General features: G+C 34.8%; 1 protein-coding gene across 1 annotated transcript; it reads right to left on the minus strand.

Moving 5' to 3' along the window:
* Positions 1-1,295: 1,295 nt before the first annotated feature.
* Positions 1,296-6,105, minus strand: LOC18441282 (NAC domain-containing protein 90). The gene is made up of 3 exons (XM_088852540.1): positions 5,535-6,105; positions 4,286-4,605; positions 1,296-2,135 (listed from the first exon to the last, which is right to left on the minus strand). Exons 1-3 carry the CDS (start codon positions 5,692-5,694, stop codon positions 1,833-1,835), a joined length of 783 nt encoding a protein of 260 aa, XP_088708666.1. The 5' UTR covers positions 5,695-6,105; the 3' UTR covers positions 1,296-1,832.
* Between the last annotated feature and the right edge of the window lie 16,139 nt (positions 6,106-22,244).

A 22,244-nucleotide genomic window follows, 5' to 3' on the forward strand; every position in this document is an offset into this window, starting at 1 on the left:
TTATGAAAGCCTAGAGAAAGAAATTGAAGAGAACACACACCGATTCATTTCACACATCTTTATATGAGTAATGATCCTATGAGACCCCCTCACACCTATATGTGTAAGGCCTCAAAAGATCACCATTAAATTTGATAAGCAAAATTTAATGGTGATCATTTGAAGTCCTACACACATGGGTGTGGGAGGGTTTCACAAGATCATTTCCCTATTTATAGATACAATGGACAGATTTTCCCTTAAGGGTAAAGAATAAAAGAATTACTAAAGCCCAATATAATATTTCAAATGACGGTCACTCTCTAACAAATATAGCACTCAGGCCTAAAAGACCCATGGTGTACCCCCTTGAAGATGTTAAAATGAATGAGTCGCAAGACAAGAAAAGATAGCATTTGAAATGAATACATTTGAAAAAATTTAGGTGTGGCACCAATAAACGATAAGAAGAGATAAAATAGATTTAGGTGGGTTGGCCATATGAAATGCAAACCCAGTACAACACCTGTTAGGAGATACAAGTTGGTACAAGTGAAAGACTAAAAAAATGCAAGAAGTAGGCTCTAAAGGGCATAATTGGGACTACTAAAAAAATACATGAGGTATTATGACCTTACTGAGAGTATGGCACTTGATGAAGTAGAATGGAAGACCAAGAATTGTATTGCCAACTCCAAATAGCTTAGAAAAAAGCTCATATGATGATGATAATGATGAAGCTCTAACCCCTAAACTATTTATAAATGTATGAAATACTACATTACAATCAAATGATATGTCAACTGGCAACAGGCTATGCATGCCCTATGCCTGCTTGGCCCTAGCCCATCTCTCATGTTTACAGGGTTGGCCCTAGCCCATCTCTCATGTCTACAAGGTTGGCCCTAACCCAACTAGGCATGCACTGGGCCAGTCTTGTCCCTAGCCCAACCCTGATCAAGCCAAGGAGGCCTAGGCCCTGTCAAGCCAAACATAATCCAAAGAAAATAGAGAGAAAAAGAATAAGAGAAAAAGGGCCAAGCAGGGATGAGCAGGGTTGGCCCTATCATGGACCTAGCCAGACTAGGCTTTGCCTTACCCCTAAGCCATGGTGGCCCGGCCCTAGCGACATCTTATAACCAAGACCCTTATTTTTTAGGTCCTAGCAATCCAAGTGGATTCGGCCACCCAACCTATTGCACCTCAAGCCATGTGTGTGTCAATAGCATTTTCCTACTGAAAGATAAGTTTATTTCAAGAGAAAGTACATATAGAGACCATTTGCCTATTGTAGAAAGTGGTCACAATTAATCTTAACGATTGGATGTGAAATTGGGTGGCTGCATTTATTTTATTGACCAAGCTCAAAGTTCACATAAAGTTTCTTGAATTTTGTAACACACCCAAGCTATCTGATTTAAAATCAGATGGTTGCAAGTAATTGTGACCTCCATACACCAAAGTAAACGGTCACTGTATGCAATCCCTTATTTCAATGTAAAATTGCAATATCTCTATATCCAAACTCAAGACTTGAGATGCGCTTGTATTATGAGCCTTCATGAATCATCTGACATCAAAATAACTCTAACCACACTGACCTTTCTTCCACCCCCAAAAAGTAAAATGAATGTTGGACTACCCAAATGGGGAAAAAAAATAATTAAAAGGTGATCCCTATGGTTTGTATGGCTTACAGTTAAAAAGAATTCGTTCACTTGACAATGAAATTCTCCAGGTATGAACTTTCCACCCTAGATCTGTAAATTTCTCATGCACTCCTAAGAATGTGTAAACCTACTGCAATTGTGAGTTATTTTGAATTATACTTTGACAATCCACAAGATTAGATTTTATATGGAATTCCATGACTCCAAATTGACGATTTCGTTGTCCAACATCTCCCAATATGCAAAATCATCAGCCATTGGATCCCAAGTCGCCACCTCATCCCGATTGTCGAGATTCAACCCCTCGGAGACATTGTCATCACTCATTTCATAAGTGGGTTGTTGGTTAGGGTTTTCAGTCCGTGCACTTGAACTTGGACCAGGACCTGGTTCTTGAATACCTGGTATAACTGGGGGCCTTCGATCAAATTGTCTTAGGACTCCTGATTTCACATAAATACGACACAGGCTCATCTCACGCAGAACCTGCAAATGACAATAACTGAAGAAATTTACAAAACGAAATAGAGAAAAAATAAATAAAAATAGTATGTTCTTGCAAACTCAAAACTCATAGAACTAGGAACTAAGACCTTATCCATGGACCAAGATTATTGGATCTAAGTGAATTTTGATTATTATTTTTTTGGTATAAAGTTAGTCACTTGGGTTGAGGAGGTTATCTCTTCCAAATATGGACTTCCAACATCGTTAAGGTTGACCTGAGGAAATAAATGTACATTTTGCTCCCACAAGAGCATGCACTACCTTAGCTTCCATTTCTTTAAAGGAAAATGTTTATATAATGTTGCAAACTTATATTATTTTATTATTGAAGTAAGGTGCATATAAAAAAATCGAAAGAGATTTCGTTGGAGAAGCCTCCAATCGATCTTATCAACCTTGAGATATGTGGATATGAAGAAAAAAATATTTTCGAATTCTCAAAAGATGCTTTTTGTAACAAGTTATCTAAACCGTCTATTTTTAAGATTTTAAAGTGTTTATAGAACTGCTCAATCTATACCAATTTAAATTTAAAAACTAGAAAAACAAATAAATTTTAAAAGCCTTAACAAGTTTTCCAACCCTGGAACTATGTCTCGAAGTAAATTATAGAGGTGTGCCTTAAGCTTCCAACCTCGAAACTATATCTCGAAGTGAATTATAGAGGTGGTGTTTTACTTCTACAGCATAAGGAGGGAGCCTTACACAAACCTTACCCGTCCTTAAAATAACACTATATTTCTTTCCCTCTATTATTGCAACTTCTAACCAAAAAAAGGCACAAACATTTTAAATCTTATAATCTACCATTGGCTTCAAAAAAGTTGACACTTGGAAACTACTCAATTTGGGAATTATTTGTGCCCTGCAAAGCCACCTAGAGGCTTTACCCGTGCATAATTTTGTTATTAAATTTCCCAGAAGCTACCTAGAAATGGTATTAAAATGTGCTCATGTTGGAGCACTTTGTAGATTTATATCCTCGGGTAAAAACTTATTTACACCATCAAATCTAAATAGTTACTTTCCTTGCAATGTTGCAGGGTACCCTTTCCTCTTTGATTACTAAAAAAACAAAAACCAAAACAGGGAAGAAAACAAAAAGGCGAACCTTCCCTTCTCTTTCCTCATAAAAGGAGACATGGAATTTCCTCAGAGAAGAGAGAGAGAATTCTTGAAGTCTCTTTGTTCCTTTCTCTTTTCACTTCGAGAGTCACATCACAAACACGCTTTCCATAGAAAGGAAGAATATGTAGCAAGAGAGAGAGGACACAACCCTCGTTTTTGATGGTTCCTTTTCCCTCTGTATTTTTAGAGAGAGGAATGATTCAGAGTCGCTTTCCCTCCCTCCATGGCCTTGTAATCTTTAGATAGAGAGCGAACACGGCCCCTTGTTGATAGTTTCTCTCTCATCCCCTTCCCGCACTTTAGAGAGAGAGAGCACATTTATTGTCTGTCTACCCTCTCTCTAAAAGTGAGAACCCCCCTCTTTTCTCTCTATGAAGCGAGGGAAAATCTCTCTCTCCCTCCCCCATGAGAGAACCATCCATGAGAGAAAAAAGATAAATTACTCTCAAAACAAAAAAGGTGTGGTTTATGTAAGATTGCAACCTACCTCTCATACCTTAGTCCTATATTGTGCTCTCCAACCCTACTGACAGCTTCGAAAATTTAACCCTTTAAAAAAACAGGTAGGGGCCTGCATTCCCTATTAAATTACCCAAAAAAAATAAAAACGTAAGATGCACCTCTAGACTTTGTTATAAGATGTGATTTTCGTGCCAAAAACTCTTACAATTGCCCGATAATATATTTTTATCTTTAATTATAAAATTTGGAACTCTAAAAAAAGGTTGAAATCAAACAAATCATAAATTCATGCGAATTTTGAAAATAGATAGCTTAAATAATGTGTTGCAAGATGTGCTGTTTTTTAGACTTAAAATCTTCTTCTTTTCTTCCGTACTCATACATCTCGATGTCGAGATGATTAATTAGATGGTTTTTCAATCTCAAAATAACCTTTTTCAGTGGATTTTTTAAGTTCACTTTAATTCTACAATTTAAGGTATCAACCTTAAATAAACTTCTACAAAAAGAAAAAAACAATCCAAAGATGATGACATTACCTCAAAAGTTGTTACACCATGAGAAGAAGAAGAAGAGGCAACATCATCACCGTTAGTCTCCACAATCCTCAGCTTGTATTCGTTCATCTTCCACTTCGTCTTCCTTCCATATGGTGCTCTCCCCGTGTAAAACACCAGGCTCTTTCTCAAACCTATCACTCCGTTATTTGACGAATACACGTAACCGGGAGTCCCGGTCGCCTTCCAGTAACCAGAAGGCGCTATCCGGTTAGGCCTCCCTCCTTGTTTTTCTCGCTTCTGCATCTGTACAAAGAAGAACCACTGCTCCCCGTCTCCAATGTTGGCCTCTCCCGCCATCGCTGCAACCATACACAACCCCATTTCATTTCACAACACATTTTTAAGAGATTATAATACACAACCTCAATTTATGGAAATTTCGCGAAACAGAAATTTGGCTTTATATTGTTTCGAGATTCTTTGTTCTCTCTTTTGTTGATTGCTTGGAGATTAAGCTTCAAAGTTGAAAATAAGCAAAATTTCCGCGGAAGTTTCCGACTAATTTTTGGAACATAAAGAAATAGAGGGAATTGGTTTTTTGTGCCGTGGAAAATTACGTACGGACCGCAAAACATTCCTGGTAGTATTTATTCTCTGGTCCCCCTCTTCTTCCTGATATTATTATTATTATTTTATTTTATTTTTAACTTTTTTCTTTAGCCTGATGTTTGTAGCCTTGAACCGGTTTCTTCATTTTTATTTTTTGTATTTCCTTTAAATGTGGTGTATGCCGTGGCACCGTCATAATGCGGTATCTTGTACATCGGGCTCTCGGTCTGATGTTCATCCGACTGCCATGTTTGTGGCACTTAGGGGGCATGCCAGAAGTCCGATGATATAGAAACCAGACTAGCCACTGGGTTCAGTCCAGTGAGAGGTCCAATATCTAAAACATCGAGACTGCCTGGTCTATGGCTAAGCCACCGAGAAAAATCAATACGATGAAGTTGCACTAATGGTGATCTCATGCTTCTCATAACAAAACCATTATTAAGATCATCGTTGCACTAATGGTGATCTCATGCTTCTCATAACAAAACCAACTTCTCGGGATGGGCACTCTATCCCTAAACCTTTGTGCACCAAATATAACAAATATAAAGTTTTATATAGCATAATGACTCTCTCTCTCAGACACACACTTTTAATAGATTCCTATAAAAGATTAACACAAAAGGAAAAGTTAAGAATGAAAGTGAAATAAGTAAAAACTAGTGTTCATTCTTACCTGGCAATTGCCATGGATCATAAGAGTAGATGTCAACCAATGGTATAAATCGATGGATTTCGGCTTCTCTGTTACCATCGAGCTTGTTCTTCAAGTAGAAACTCAACAGCTCTTCTTCAGTAGGGTAAAACCGGTACCCAATGGGAATACCACCTTGCATTTTGAAACCTATCCCTTATTATGAAACTCTTGTTTTTCCCTTGAATTATATAATCAAGCTCCACTACAATGAAGAGAAACCGATGATTTTAGGCTCATGGATTTAACAAGATGATCTTCTTCTTTTCAACTTTCCTTTTGTATGTAAACGTTTCTGAAACTTTACGAGGTGTGTGGAACTGAGAAAACTGAGGAGTTTTAATGCGATTTCAAATAAATAGGCTTCTCGAACAACTCTTGACTATCTGATCAAGAATGAATCAGGGAACGTAGATTGAGCCAGTACCCTTCTAAGGGACTGGTTAGAGAGAGAGAGAGGAAGAGAGAGATGAGAGAGAGACGTACATAGAGCCAGTTTCAATGTAACGGACTGGTTAGAGCAATAATTGTGTGTTAGGATGATGTAAATCGAATGAATAGCTTTATAGAGAAAGAGAGAGAGACTCTAGAACAGCAAATACAGCCCAATTCCCTTTGAAAGGGACTCCGGTTAAAAAAAAAGATAAAAAGAAAAAAAAACGTAAGTATAATCGGTGGCGATTTAGGCCTCTATTGTCATAATGGAGTCACATACTACGTCATAGGGCTTATTGGTGCTACCGTCAAACCCTAACCCATTCTAAAAAAGGGACTCTAGTAGAGAAAGCGGAAAATACATAAAGGGAAAAGTTTAATAGAGCCGAGGCTCTAAATAATCAAATTTAAGCCTACTTCAAAAATTTTACTATAAAAAGTTGTTTTAACGCCCAAATATCTTTAAATTGATCATTTTGACATCAAGATATATGGACATGAGAAAAAAAAATGGATTACAGGTTTTGAAAATAGTGTATTTTGTAATGTATTTTTTTATTATCAAGTTTCAATATTTTCAAGTTTTAATAGATCTAACAATTTACATTATTTTTAAAGCTTTAAATTTTATAAATAAATATCAAAATATATTTTAAGGCTATCACAGTGATTTTCAATATTGAAACTACATTTTTCGACAGAGGTGAATGTGAATAGTGTAGAATAACTTTAGAGAGAGAGAGGTGAATGTGAATAATGTAGAATAGACTTTAGAGAGAGAAAGAGCTGAATGTGAAAAGTGTATAATAGACAGCGAAGTGGACGTGTGTGGAATGTGGAGTAAAATAGACCTCTGAGAAGATTGGTGTAGAATGGTGTTCGATTAAGCGCGTAAAAAGCGTTTGAACTTTGAAGCATTGAAAAATAGGGTGATGGGGTAGCGATTCTTGCGAGTATCCGCCGAGTGAGAAAGTCCCCACAAAGTAACCCTTTTTTTTCCATCCAAAATGACTATTTTATACTCCGGTCGGTCCTTTCTCTCTTTTTTTTCCGTCTTTCTAATATGGAAAAGGTTTCTATAGTTTTCCACAGCGTAGAAGATATATGCTTCCCTTATCATCCAATCGTCCAATTTTGAACAAAAGAGTCATTCACCATTTGATCTTAGATATAACGTCTCAAAGTATTTTATTTTTAGTTTTTTTTTTATATATACTAATTGTATGAATATGAAATTTGGTACATGTCATATTCTCATTGGGACACACTTATAAAAATATTAAAAATATTTTTTTGATAAAATATAATAACCAAAATACCCCTTGAAACCTTCATAGGTATTTTGGTCATTTTATTTTATTAAAAATATTTTTTTTATATTTTTATCTAGTGCGAATTTAATAGAGGATTAGATGTCTAAAATTTGGTATCAAAATCGTTTATAGAAAAATAATTAAAAATAAAATAGTATAAAGACGTGACATTGTGATTGGAGCAATCTTAGCCCTCCATTCAGAATAGACAGTTGGATAAGGGGAAGTATATAGGTTTTATGATGTAGGGGAAGCATAGAAAGCTAGCCCTTCTAATATTAGGGGTGGCAATGGATCCGGGACCCAACGTCCAGGCCCGACTTGAGTCCTGTATGGGTCCAAGATTTGGACCCGATGGGTCGAGTACAGGTCCAAATATTGGACCTAAACACTATCTAATCCGAATCTAGGGTCATGTGGATCCATCTCGAATAGTGTTAGTACATAAAAATATTTAATATATAATATTTAAACAATATTTAATTGATATTTAAACAAGGGATTGTCTACAAAGAGACCATTTATCTTTTGTATATAGATGTCACATTCTTTCCTACTAATTAGATATCAAATTGGATGGTTTGGAGAGAGTTACAAAGTCCGAAAAAAAAAATTTAAGACTTTGTCTATTCATTGACACTCTTATAACCACCCATTTTGAACAATAATGATTGTAACCTCCAGATACGAAAAATAAATTATCTCTTTATAGACAATCCCTTCAAATAAATATATTTACATATTTTTAGTTCTAATATTTAAATAATACACATACATACGTACATACATAAAAATAAATGGACAAGAACCATTTTGAAATTTAAAGGACATGAATGATTGTAACTTCCACATACAAAAAAATAAATGGTCTCTTTATAGACAATCCCTTCAAATAAATATATTTACATAATTTTAGTTCTAATATTTACAGTCTACCTTCAAATAGTGACGAGAAATGTGGTTTCAATACTGGAAATCTTTTTGATAGCCTTAAAATATATTTTTATATTTATTTATAAATTTTAAAGCTAAAAAAATAGTGTAGATTAAGAGATCTATGAAAACTTGAAAATCTTGAAAATTGACAGTCCAAAAATGCATTACAAAATAACTATATTCAAAAGTTAAAATCTTCCTTTTTTTTTTCTCATGTCCCTGCATCTTGATATCGAGATGATCAATTTGAGGATATTTGGGCATCAAAACAACATATTCTAGTGATAACTTTTCTAAAGATCTGTGCTAAATTTAATGGTGATCTTTTAGGGTCCTACACACATGGGTGTAGAAGGGTCTCATAGAATCATTACTCGTATATATACATATGTGATAATTTTTTGAGAGATTTGTGCTAAATTTAATGGTGATCCTTTGAGATCCTACACACATGGTGTGGGGGGTCTCATAAGATCATTACTCGTATATATATATATATATATATATATATATATATATATATATATATATATATATATATATATATATATATATATATATATATATATATATATATATATATATATATATATATATATATATATATATATATATATATATATATATATATATATATATATACATATATATATATATATATATATATATATATAGAGGAAGACATTAAAAAACGTCTATATGCGAAAATGAAAAGTGATTTCACCTACCATTATCACCGTCCAAAGTTCATCACACGGTCACTATTGTCTGATAGTGTTTCATTTTTATTTTTTTTCTACAAATTTGGAGCGTGTGTTCATCAAAAATAGGTGAATCTACGAAAAATATTAAAAATAATATTTTACATGAAAAAATTTATCAAAATACCCCCAAAATATTTTGGGGGTATTTTGGTCAATTGTTCATTCGAAAATTATTTTTAAAATTTTTACTAGGTATGCCTCACTAAGATGTACACACGCTCCAAATTTCAGATTATTCCGATTTGTAAAAAAAATGAAAAAAAAATACTACCGGACATTCGTGACCGTACGATGAACTTCGGACGGTGATGAGGATAGGCGAAATCAACGTTCATTTTCGCCTATAGGCATTGGGAAGAATTTTTCATATATATATATGAAAAAATATATTTGAGTAATTATCCTATGAGACCCTCCCACACCTATGTGTGTAAGAACTCAAATGATCACCATTAAATTTGGCACAGATCTCTAGAAAAGTCAAGCCCCACACTCATGTGATAATTTTTCTAGAGATTGAACCAAATTTAATGGTGATTATTTAGGGTCCTACACAGATGGATGTGAGAGGGTCAGGTATGTTCCCATAACTTTTTTTTCTAAGACCCGGACGTGTCCCGTTGCCACCCTTACTTTTTATATCCCAGCTCATTTCGACCTCCATTTAGACTTTTAGTGGTGGTGTGGACCTACACGTGTGCGGGTAGGCCTATTAAGGTGCACTGCAAACTGAACGATCATAGGGCCAACTTCTTCCAAGCTTTCCAAACCGTCTAGGACTAATAGGAGCATATCAGGTCTGGTTTGGGTGCGGATCTCAGTCCAACCAAACGAATTTTAAGAAAGATATACATTTTATTGGGTTAAACATGCAGAGCTAGCCTTGCTAGTGTTGGCCTCTAAACTCACCTAGTGGACTTGGCGGTTCAAGTTCAGGTCCATATCTATCCTAACCATATTGGTCTAGATCCAATTTTGGGTCCTTGCTCTGGCTAACGATGTCAATGCCTATGTTCTTATTTTTTATCAAAATTTATTTTCTCCCATAAATTACAAAAATTCCGGTTCAAAATAGCCTCATTAATCTAAATCGGCTCATTGGATTGGTTCCCATTTCCTTTTATAAAAAGTTTACCAATTTATGAAAAACAAAAGGCAAAGGTTTCTATACTTCCCCAACAACATAGAAAATGTATATTTCTCCTCCCATCCAGCCGTCCAATTTAGAGCAAGTGAGTCATTGACTGCTTGATCTAGATCTGGCTTCTTAGAATATTTTATTTTAAATTTTTTTCTACAAATCGTATGAATATGAAATTTGTACGTTCCATCTTCTGAATGGGGTGCACCTAAAAAGAATATTAAAAATAATATTTTGATAAAATGTAATGACCAAAATACCCCTTAAAATTTTCAGGGGTATGTTGGTCATTTTTTTTATTGAGAATTTTTTAAAATATCTTTTATGAGTGCAAGTTTAAGAGAGGAGTAGATGCTCAAAATTTGGTGTCAAAACATTTTATATAAAAAAATTAAAAATAAAATAATGTTAAGATGTGACATTATAATTGAGGTCATCTCAACCATCTATTCCAAATAGACGGTTGGATAGAGGGAAGTATATAACACTGTTCTATATGTCTACGCTTGCAACAATATAAGACCACATTGCATTTACTTAACACTTATTAAAATTTAATTAATAGTTATTCTGACTATTTCATATGTCGGCACACAACATTATTGAGACTACACTGCATTTACTTAATACTTTTTAAAATTTAATTACCGTCAAAGTTTTGTCTTGCTTTTTCGCTTGGAGGTTTGTTTATTGACTTTGTTTTCCTTGTAATTTTATATGTTTATTTGGGGAAATAAGGTGAAGCTTCATAAACGCCTTTTAAGGTTTGGATGTGGTTTGTATAAGGCCGAGGGGCGTACCTTAAAATAGTGTCCAAAAATATCGTTTCACTACTGAAAATATTTGTGATGGTCTGAAAATTTATTTTCATCTCTAATTATAAAATTCATAACTTCAAAAACAATGTAGATTGAGCAGATCTATGAACACTTGAAAATCTTGAAAATTAACAATGTGGAAATGCATTACAAGATGCACTATTTCTAAAACTTGAAATCCAGTTTTTTTAATGTCCATACATGTTGAGGTCGAGATTATCAATTTGAGAATTTTTGAGCTTCAAAATAACCTCTTTTAGTGAATTTTTGAGGTGAGCCCTAAATTAATTGTTTAGAGCCTCGCCTTACATAAACTTTTTCCTTTAGGTATTGACCATATTGTCATTTTTTGGACCATTCAAAAGTTGAAAGAGATGATTAGAGAAGTCTTTTCTTTTGACACCGAATTCCTGCACCATTCAAAAGTTCAAAGAGATGATTAGAGAAGTCTTTTCTTTTGACGCCGAATTCCTGCACCATTCAAAAGTTCAAAGAGATGATTAGAGAAGTCTTTTCTTTTGAAACCGAATTCCTCCAAGAAGTGTGGGGATCACGGTGGCTTGTACTTGGTTTAGAGACGACTCTTGGTCCGTTAAATGGCGGTGTGATGGTCCACAATTTCACACGGTGCTCGACTTGAAGAGAAGATGAGGCGTTATTGATTTAACACATACATGGATTTGCATCGTTCTGTTGGAACTGGTAATAGAACAGCGAATTAGTTCAATTTTGATTTGAATTCGGCGTCTCAAAACTTTTGATCCAAGAAATCAAATTCTTGAGAAACGAATCAAATAATCGGGTGCGAGAAAATCCAGGGGTGGTTTTTTTTTTTTTTGTTTAAGGAAAAATTAGTTATCATTTCTTAAGATTTCAATTTTATCATTCTCTCTTGATTTTCTTGTCTTGGTCTTGTGACACCCACGATGCAGTGGTCTTGTACTTTGTAGAAAAACATGTTCTCGACAACTGCACATGAATCAGTTGGGTTTAAGGGAGCATGGATGCAGACTTGACCCCTTTGCAGCCTCTTGTACCAAGTGGTCTCCTACGCACGTCTAATGGAAAACGTACAGCTCAAGTTTACCACCAGGGTTTGGCAAAACAGCGACCCAGAATGGAACCGGCCGATCTAGAATTAGAATTAGAGGGCTGACCTAGTTCCTTCAAAATATTCAGAACTGACCGGTTCTCTACAGTTCTGTCAATTGAATTCATAAAAAGAATTATTCAAACATAATACGCGATCATATATGTTCGACAGGCCTAGGTGGACATTATTTCGTACGCAGGCTCACATGCAAAAATAATGCAGGAAAGATCGAGAGACGAAATAATTAAAATAAAAATAAAACTAAAGGGTGAGAGAATATAACCTCCCTGCAAAGGAATCCACCCCGGGAATGGGGCTGAGGTCGTGGTGGTAGCACCCCACACTCCAGTCACCACGATGTAGTTTTCATTCCCGTCAATAACACCACCCCACTAACACCTTCAAAAAAAGCTTACTCCTAATCTACTTAGAAAAAATGGGTACCAAAAAATAATCCTCCCCAATAGATTTTTTTCACAATATGAACTCTTCACTGAATGACCAAATCTATCGCCCACATTATCTCTATCTCCCTATTTTCTCTCACGTGAATCTTGATAAAATCATTCATATCTCTTCCTTATCTCCCTATTTTCTCTCACATGAATCTCTGTGTGAGCCTCCATATTTCCTAAATTTTAAGTCCATAAAAATAGGACTTGATAGTAAAAATTTATGAAGCATGGAAAAGACTAAACCCTAGATCAGAGAAGAGATACCGTGAGGCGGGTGATCACATAGCCAGGATTTTTTATCCCTTCACTTTTTAGAGAGCGAGAAGAACTCTCTGGCTTCCCATTTTATAGGGAGAAGAAAGGGTAATCGTTGTATTTCTCCAACGGGTCTCTGAGAAAAACGAGGGGTTCCCTGATCTCAGAGATATCCAACGTTCATATGGATGTTGGACCATATGACCGTTGGATATATTGGATTTCCACAAATGTAGGCTTAGACACATAATACCTCAAAGCCATAAGTGTCGACATCTCCCACTTGGCAATGACGACCAAGCATAATAAGTCACATACATACTTCCACATTTGAGTATGACCTTTAAGAAGATATCTTGTTATGAGGTTCTTCTCACGTTTTTTTCAGATAGGCCTCTTAGTATAAACATCTATCATGAGGATTTTCACACTAATACGGATTTGTCACTTATGAAAACTGACTAACTTAAACATTTTTAAATCTCATTAAGCTAATATGCTCAGACAGTAGTTCAACACTTAAACCCTTTGTTAATGGATCAGCAATCACATTTGATGAGAGCAAGTAACTAGCAGTTACTTCACTTTTCTCAATTATATCCTGAATGTAATGATATTGGACACCTATATGTCTTCTTTTGGAGCTATTTGCTCCACTTTGAATTAATTTAATTGCGGCTTGATTATCATAAGATATTTGGATCGGTCCGTCGATTAATTGTTGCTTCAAATCATCAATGAAGAGCTTTATCTAGACAGCAAAAGTATAAGCAGTGCTACCTGCAATATATTCAACTTCCTTTGTGTACCTAGCTAGACACGCGTGTTTCTTGCTAGACCAAGAAACAACTGCCCCTCCAAAGAGAAAAATATGTCATGCATCTTAATATTCTATAACTTCAAGTTTATCTGCTTGAAAACATAATTTTAGATACTTTGTTCCCTTAATGTACCTTAAAATTCTTTTTACTGCTTTCCAATGAGCTATGCATGGATTACTTTGATATCTACTAACAAGTCCTACGACGTAACTCAAGTCTAGTATTGTACATCTTACTTCATATACCAAGCTACAAATAACTTGTGCATAGGGAACGTTAGGCTTTTCTTATCCTTCTACTTGACAATCCTTCCTAAACAACTTTACTACCTTTACAACAGGAGTAGACAATGGCTTACAATTTTTTATTTGAAATCTTTTGAGAAGACAATCAAGATATCTCTCTTAGCTCAATGACAACATTTTTTATTTTCTATCTCTAGTTATTTTTAGGCCTAGGACATAAGATGCTTCTCCCATATCCTTCATCTCAAACCGAGAAGAAAGCTATGACTTAGTCTTATCAATCATTTTTAAGTAATTTCTAGCTATTAGAATATCATCTACATATAATGAGAGTATTGTAAATTTACTCCCACTCTTCAAGACATACACAAAATGATCCAATCTATTTGCTTTATATCTCATCTGTAGGATGCATCATGAAATATTAAGTACCATTGTCTTGAAGATTGTTTTAAACCATATAAAAACTTATTTAATCTATATACTTTGTTATATTTTCTTTTAACTATGAAGCCCTCAGGTTGCTTCATGTAGATGGTTTCTTTTAGTTCACTATTCAGGAATGCAGTCTTTACATCCATTTGGTAAAGTTCTAGGTCATAATATGCAATGATTGCCAAAATTATTCTAATAGATATAAATGTTGCAACTGGGTAATAAGTGTCGACATAGTCGACTCCCTTTCTTTGGGTAAAACCCTTTGCTACTAACCTAGCTTTAAATTTATCAAGTGATCCATCAGATTTTAACTTCCTTTTAAGTACCCATTTAGAACCCATAGGTTTCCTATCTGATGGTAAATCACACAGATCCCAAACTTTATTTTTTTCAATAGAATCTAAGTCTTCTCTCGTGGCATTAAGCCATTCTTGAGATTCTTGTGATTTCATAGCATCATTGAAGTCAAAAGAGTCATGGATTTCATCTAGGTCAATAAGGTTATCGATTTCCTTACTCATATAGACTTAGAAATCTTCAAGGGATGATGGATGAGCTCTAAACCTCTTTTGATCACTTAAAATTGGGTGTGTGGGTACTTCAACATCATCAAGTTGATCAGGGCTATCCATATCTACTGTAGTTAGTGGTGTTCTAAGTCATCTATGATATTAAGTGCATTATCATTATGCATTACATGTAGGTTTTCTTCAATAAAATCTTCTAGGAACTCGGCATCACTGTTTTTAATGTGTCCTCTATCTTTATGATAAAACCGATATCCCTTTGAACCTTCGGGGTATTCTATAAAATTACACATTAGAGTTTTGTTTTCTAACTTATTTCTATGATGATATGGGATTAAGACATGGGCAGTCGACCCCTACTTCTTTATGTTAGATAGATCAAGTTTTCTACCTATCCACAGTTCATAAGTGGTAGAATTTATTGCCTTAGTTGGAACCCTATTAAAAATATAGATGGATTTGCTTATTGCTTCTCCAAAAGTGGTCTTGGGTAGATTAGCATGAGTCATCATGGATATAGTCATTTCTAAAAAGGTTCTATTACGCCTTTCAGATATTCTATTTTGTTGTAGTGTATAAGGCATAGTGGTATGTCTTTTAATATCATTTTCTTGGCAATAAGTATTAAAAGTTTTGGATGTATATTCACCTCCCCTATCAGTTCTAAGAACTTTGGTGTTTATACCCAATTGGTTTTCTACTTCCTTTTTATATGTTTTAAATTTTTCTAAAGCTTCTGATTTATAATGGATTAGATAAATATATCCAAATCTAAAAAAATCATCAATAAAAGTGATGAAGTATGACATCCCTCTATGAGTTTTAATATTGAGGGCCCACAAATGTTAAAGTTGACCACATTCATCAATAAAAGTGATGATATATGATATCCCTCTATAAGTTTTAATATTGAGGGGCCCACAAATGTCAGAGTGGACCACAATTCAATAAACTCATTAGTTTTTTCCCCTTTACTAAATGATTTCCTAGTCATTTTTCCGGACAAGCAATGCTGACTGGTTGCAAATTCGACATTTTTTAGATTTGGAATAAGACCTTTCTTTATTAATCGGTTTATTTTGTCTGTTCCTAGGTGGCCAAGCCTAAGGTGCCAAGTATATGCATCAACAACTATTACACAATCAATTTGACCAGGATAAGTTGTAATTTTATTATCAGCTTTCTCATTTATATGAAGAATGAATAAGTTACGGTCAAAACCAAGTGTCCCCAAGCATAAATTTGTCCACACTTTCTGATTGATGCTTTCAATGATCGGTAGCGGACTTCAAAACCCTTTCTAATGAGCAAGGGGACAGATACAATATTTCGTCTCATAGAAGGGATAAAATATACATCAATTATTACTAGGTCATTTATCCCTACATATAACCTACAAGTTCATATACCTAATACATCAGAATAGGTATTGTTTCCAATACAAATGTGTTTCTCCTTAGTTTTTATTTCTTTGAAGTCATCAAAGAAGCCTTTTGAGCTTGCGATATACCGATTAGTACTTGAGTCTACCCACCATCCTTTGATGTTGTGGTCTACTATCAGGCACTCAGAAACTACACAAACAATTTCACGTTTCTTGCTTCCATTTTCAATATTATTTTGATTTTGGAGGTTTCTATTCTATGGGCAGTAGTTCTTGACGTCCTGGCTTACCACATAGAAAGCATTTTGGTGGTCCTAGTTTAGATTCTTAGTTGCAGGGCTTAGTTCCTCTGTTTTTTAACATATTATTCCTTTTATTAAACTTCCCTTGAAATTTCTAGTTGTTAGGCTTGGGTTGGCTAAATTTGGGAGGTCCTTGAGCAAGCATGAGCTCACTTCTTTTTTATTTGTTCATGTGCTCTTGCTCTAAGGCTAGTTGCATATGTATGTCTCCTAAAGTAAGAGATTTTGTATTCAATCTAAGTGCAATTGTTATCATCCTCCATGAAGGTGGAAGGCATTTAAGATTGTAGAAACGTGCATGGGCTCAGGGACTTCATTCCAGCAATGGCTAAGTCCTTAGCCATAACAAGCATTTTGTTTACATGTTCCACTACATTATTACCTTTATTTATCTTAAATGAGTTATATTACTCTAATAGCAATTGGAAATGTGTTTCAGAGGTTGAGTCATATTTAGTTTTTATTGCCTTCAGCATGCTCTTTGATGCTCGAAAACCTTAATAAGGTCATATTGCATAAAAGTTGACATACAAGTTTTGCTATGAGGTCATCTTCTAAAAAATTTTCTAACTTTTTCTTTTCTTCTTCAGTTGGTTTATCACCAACCATTGGTGATTCTTCTCTTAGTACATATATTATTCTATCTTGGATGAGGAGATATTTCATCTTTCTCTTCCACATGCCAAAATTGTTTCCATTCAATTTATCAACTCTAGAAAGTTCAACCATTACAATTCTACTGCCCATTTGCTAAGTTATGTATGAGAAACCTAATACTTTCTAAGTTCTAAAGAAGTTAAATAAGCCACCAAAATATTTGTTATGTGGTCAATGCATGTACAGAGAGAGCTGCAATTATTTTATAAAATAATATCAGTTATTAAGTGATGCCTTAAAAAAATTTGATGAAATAGGCAATCTCTCAATCTATAAGTAAGTACTATAATTATCAAAGATAATATAAAATTCCTCTTTATTATTATTTATCAAGGGTGCAAGATCAATATCAAGGTGTTTGAGCCCTTATAATAAAAGAGCAAATATCAAGTATCAATTTCTATATCACACCAAGGCAGTTAGTGTGATATAGAAATATCAACAATATGAAGGCAAAAAAATAGCAAAATTTGTAACCATTGATATTTAGTGAAGAAAAAAAAAAAATTCAGCCTCAAATATTATTTTATATGTAGCTGCAATATCTAAAGTAATAGAATAGCACAATTTGTAGCTACTGATATTTATTGAAGAAAACAAATTTCAGCTGCACAGATAATTTTATTCACAGAGGCGATTATATCTCTATGACACAAAATTCTACCATATGAAATCTAAAATATCTATTCTTGCAGCATTCTATCAATATCACTTTGTAATTCCAAGCAATCTCTTAAATAAAGATATACATGCTAATCCTTTAAACAATTGCGATGATAAAGGAATAAGATATACATGCGTTGTGATGGTCGAGTTCGTCTAAAGCGCCAGATTAAGGTTCCTCGAAACTATACGTGCTTATTAAAATGCATGATATTCAGTGACAATCAGTGGTATGCACTGAAATTCACTGCAATAATGTCAATAGAGATTTATTGTTTTGAAAAAGTGTTTACTTTTCTAAAGTAGAAGATGGCAACCTTCCAAAACGATGATAACAAATAAATAAATAAAACAAAAAAAATTAAGGAAAGAACTCAAGGCTCAGGCACACGGGACAGCAAAGAAAAGGCACAAAATTGAGAAAATTACAACAGCACCAAAATCATTATAGCAACCGCGCTCTAATACCATAGACAGTAAAAATTGATGAAGCGTGGAAGAGACTAAAGCCGATATCAGAGAAAGGGTGCCGCAAGGCTCGTGATTGTAGAGCCTGGATTTTTTATCCCTTCACTTTTAAGAGAGAGAACTGTACACAGTTGTACGTCTTTTCCTTGATGTTCGCATCCTCTCTATGGCTTCCCATTTTATAGGGAGAAGGAGGGGTAACCGTTGTATTTCTCCAACGGGTCTCTGAAAAACGAGGGGCTCCCTGATCTCAGGGATATCCAACATTCATATGGACGTTGGACCATATGACCGTTAAATATATGTATTTCTACAAATGTAGGCTTAGACACGTAAAGCCTCATAGCCATACGTGTCAACAGGACTTTGTCAGGTAAGCCCAAGTTACCCCAATATATCCTGAAAACTCCAACCATGACTAAATTATCTCTTTAAAACCAATCAAGCCAAGCTTATCCTAAAATCCAATCCCCTAACCACAAAAAACAAACTCACGTCACACCCACCCAATTCTTAAAAAAAAAAGGATAACCCATTAAAAAATAATAAATTTTTTTTTTATTTGCATCAAAAAGTGAAATACATGTGTATAGAGAGAGAGAGAGAGTTCTTATGTATCTTAAGACTGCTATTTTTTCGTATTGTGATTCATGAATGAATAAAAAGTTTGGGAAATTACAAAAACCCCCCAAAATCTTCTAGGCAACTTCCCCCAAGTTAGCTTTATTAACAATTTTTACTCCAAATTTAAATTTCTTAGCAAATACCTCCAAGTCATAAAAAAGGTAAAATGAAGACCGAAATCCTTTATGGAAGGCATGCAGTCTAGCACAAAATGAGGGCGGTCCGATACCAAATAAAGGTGGTCCGGCACTTTAGGCATGCGGTCTGGTATAAAATGTGGGCGGTCCTGCACTTTGCTTTTAGAAAGCATGCAGTCCAGCACAAAATTGGGGTGGTCTGAATTTTTGGGCATGTGGTCCGACACTTTGAGCATCTAGAAAGCATGTGGCCTGACATAAAATAAGGATAGTCTAACACTTTGAGCATGCAATCCAGCACAAAATGGGGACGGTACGGTCAAGAACTATGGGCATTTTCATTAAAAAAATTAAAATATAACTTTTTTAATTTAAAGGTATTTGCTAGAAAAATTCAATTTGACGTAAAAGTTGCTAAAAAAAACTTTGGTTAAATTTATGTTAGAGAGAAAGACTTATGCACACGAATATAAAACACCGGAGGACGACCAAGATGCATCTATTCATGAAAGCTAGATGCATATGCATGAGACACACTTTGTATACGGGAACATGTGCATGCAAACACGTTCACATGGCATCCAGTTATTGGGAGAGATCAGTCCATGCAAGCGCGGACGTGTATGCATGCACACTTTCGGTATTCGTGGCCTTGCAAGTATGCAGCAACAACAAACCCACATAAATTGATATTACGAAGCGGTTGCATGCCAAAATGAGTTCATATTACGAAGTGGTTGCATGCCAAAATGAGTTTATCTAAGCGTGCAACCACGAGTATGTCCATTTATTTATGCCTCTAGGAAAGGGCAAACGCTCAATTAAGATAGCAATATTGTTAAACTTAGGAAACCCTAGAGAGCAAGTGAAGAGAACACATACATCTTCTGTTTACATATGTAGTATGTTTATATATATATATATATATATATATATATATATATAATGGATAGATTTACCCTTAGGTGTCGTTAGGATACTTGGAAATATATTGTCTGTGAAATATATTACTAACGTAATACGTTACTGCTTAATACATTGTTTATAAATGGATTGTTATTGTTTGCGTAGTATTTAGATACAACCTGGAAAATGCATTGCTACTGTTTAGCTATGTCTGAAAGAAATATGGAAAATGCATTATCAATATTTTACCAGCCCTTGCCTATAAACTATCATTTCTTTCTTTTTTGTCACAAAATTTCACTGAAATGCGAATTAACGTCATCATTACACCATTTCAAAAAGATTTTCTAATAATAACATCATCACTATTCCAAAAAGATTTTATAATAATAACTTGTACCATTCTAAAGTCAACATGACATCATTTTCTACTTATTTTGTATGCCTTTGGTACTTACATGGAATCACATGTCTTCTAACATGATTAGACTTTGGTTTCAACATGATAAGCCATTGGAATAACATGATATTATTGTGATAAGCCTTATTTTTATTCATTTTTTATAGAAGTCGTTCAAATGTCTCTCAATATAATTTCAAATAAACAATAAATTTATGATACCAAATTCAAAATCTTTATATTATAAGTTAAAAAAGGAGAAGAAGTTGGATTAGTAAACTAAAAGGTTTGGTAATTGCAGTAAAACATTTTAGGCATTGGAGGAACTAGAGAGGTATCTTATTTCAATTGAGCTTTTACTAATCTCTTATGAGGATTATGTTGTGTGAAATTTTTTATTATGATTGTGTTGTATAATGTCTCATTGATTACCAATTATTATTTTTATTATTTTTGTTTTTATATGAGAGTTAGATGGCTTCATATGAGTGCTACAACCCAAATTGGGGATAGAAAGATATAAAAATGGATGTGTACAGGAGAGTGTAGAAATGGAAGAAATGGATGTACGCAGTATGTGCAAACACTTATAAGTGGAGTTTATAGAGAGTTTAGATAGAGAAAGTAGAAATGGATGTGCGCAGGAGAGAGGGAGAATGGCGGGAGATTGAGTTTTTTTGGGGTAAGAGAGTCACGTAGTTAGATTACCAAGTACGCGAGTAAAGGATTTCACAACGATTATACGTGTAATAGATTCATGTATTGGGAAATCTTGTGTAATTTATTTTCATTTTCGTACTGTTGAAGTGTACCCAAATATTGTAATCTCATATTTTCTTGTAATATGTTTCCCTGTAATAGATTTTCAGCTACCAAAACGGCCCCTTAAGGGTAAAGAATAAAAGAATTACTAAAGCCCTATACAATATTTCAAAAAACAGTCTCTCTCTAACAAATATAGCACTAAGCCTAAAAGACCCGTGGTGTACCCCCTTGAAGATAATAAAATGGATGAGTCGCAAGATAGGAAGAGATAGAATTTTAAATGAATACATTTGGAAAATTTTAGGTGTGGCACCAATAAACGATAAGATGAGATAAAATAGATTTAGGTAGGTTGGCCACATGAAACGCGGACCCAGTACAACACCGGTTAAGAGATGCAAGTTAGTTCAAGTGAAAGGCTAAAAAAAAAGCAAGAAGTAGGCTCTAAAAGCCATAATTGGAACTAGTGAGAAAAGATATAGGGTCTTATGACCTTACTGAGGGTATGGCATTTGATAAAGTAGAATGACAAACCAAGAATCGCATTGCCAACTCCAAATAGATTGGAAAAAGGCTCATATGATAATGATGATGAAGCCCTAACCCTTTACTATTTATAAATGTATGAAATACTACATTACAATCAAATGAGATGTCAACTGGCAAAAGGTTGGGCATGCCCTGTGTCAGCTTGGCCCTAGCCCATCTCTCATGTTTACAGGGTTGGCCCTAGCCCAACTAGGCATGCACAGGGCCAACCTTGTCCCTACCCCAGCCCTGATCAAGCCAAGGAGACCAGGGCCCTGTCAGGATGGACCAAACATAATCCAACAAATATAAAGAGAAAATGAATAAGAAAAAAGTGCCAAGGAGGGTTGGCCCTATCATGGACCTAGCCAGGCTAGGCTTTGCCTTACCCCTAGGCCATGGTGGCCAGGCCCTAGGGCGACATCTTATAGCCCAGACCCTTATTTTTTAGGTCCTAGCAATCCAAGTGGATTCGACCACCCAACCTATTGCACCCCAAGCCATGTGTGTGTCAATAGCATTTTCCTACTGAAAGATAAGTTTATTTCAAGAGAAAGTATATAAAGAGACCATTTGCCTTTTGTACAAGGTGGTCACAATTAATCTTAATGATTGGA

Source organism: Amborella trichopoda, chromosome 11, assembly GCF_054954075.1.
Source record: "Amborella trichopoda isolate Santa Cruz 75 chromosome 11, AtrichopodaSantaCruz75HAP2 v2.0, whole genome shotgun sequence".
In the NCBI taxonomy this organism is placed as follows: domain Eukaryota; kingdom Viridiplantae; phylum Streptophyta; class Magnoliopsida; order Amborellales; family Amborellaceae; genus Amborella; species Amborella trichopoda.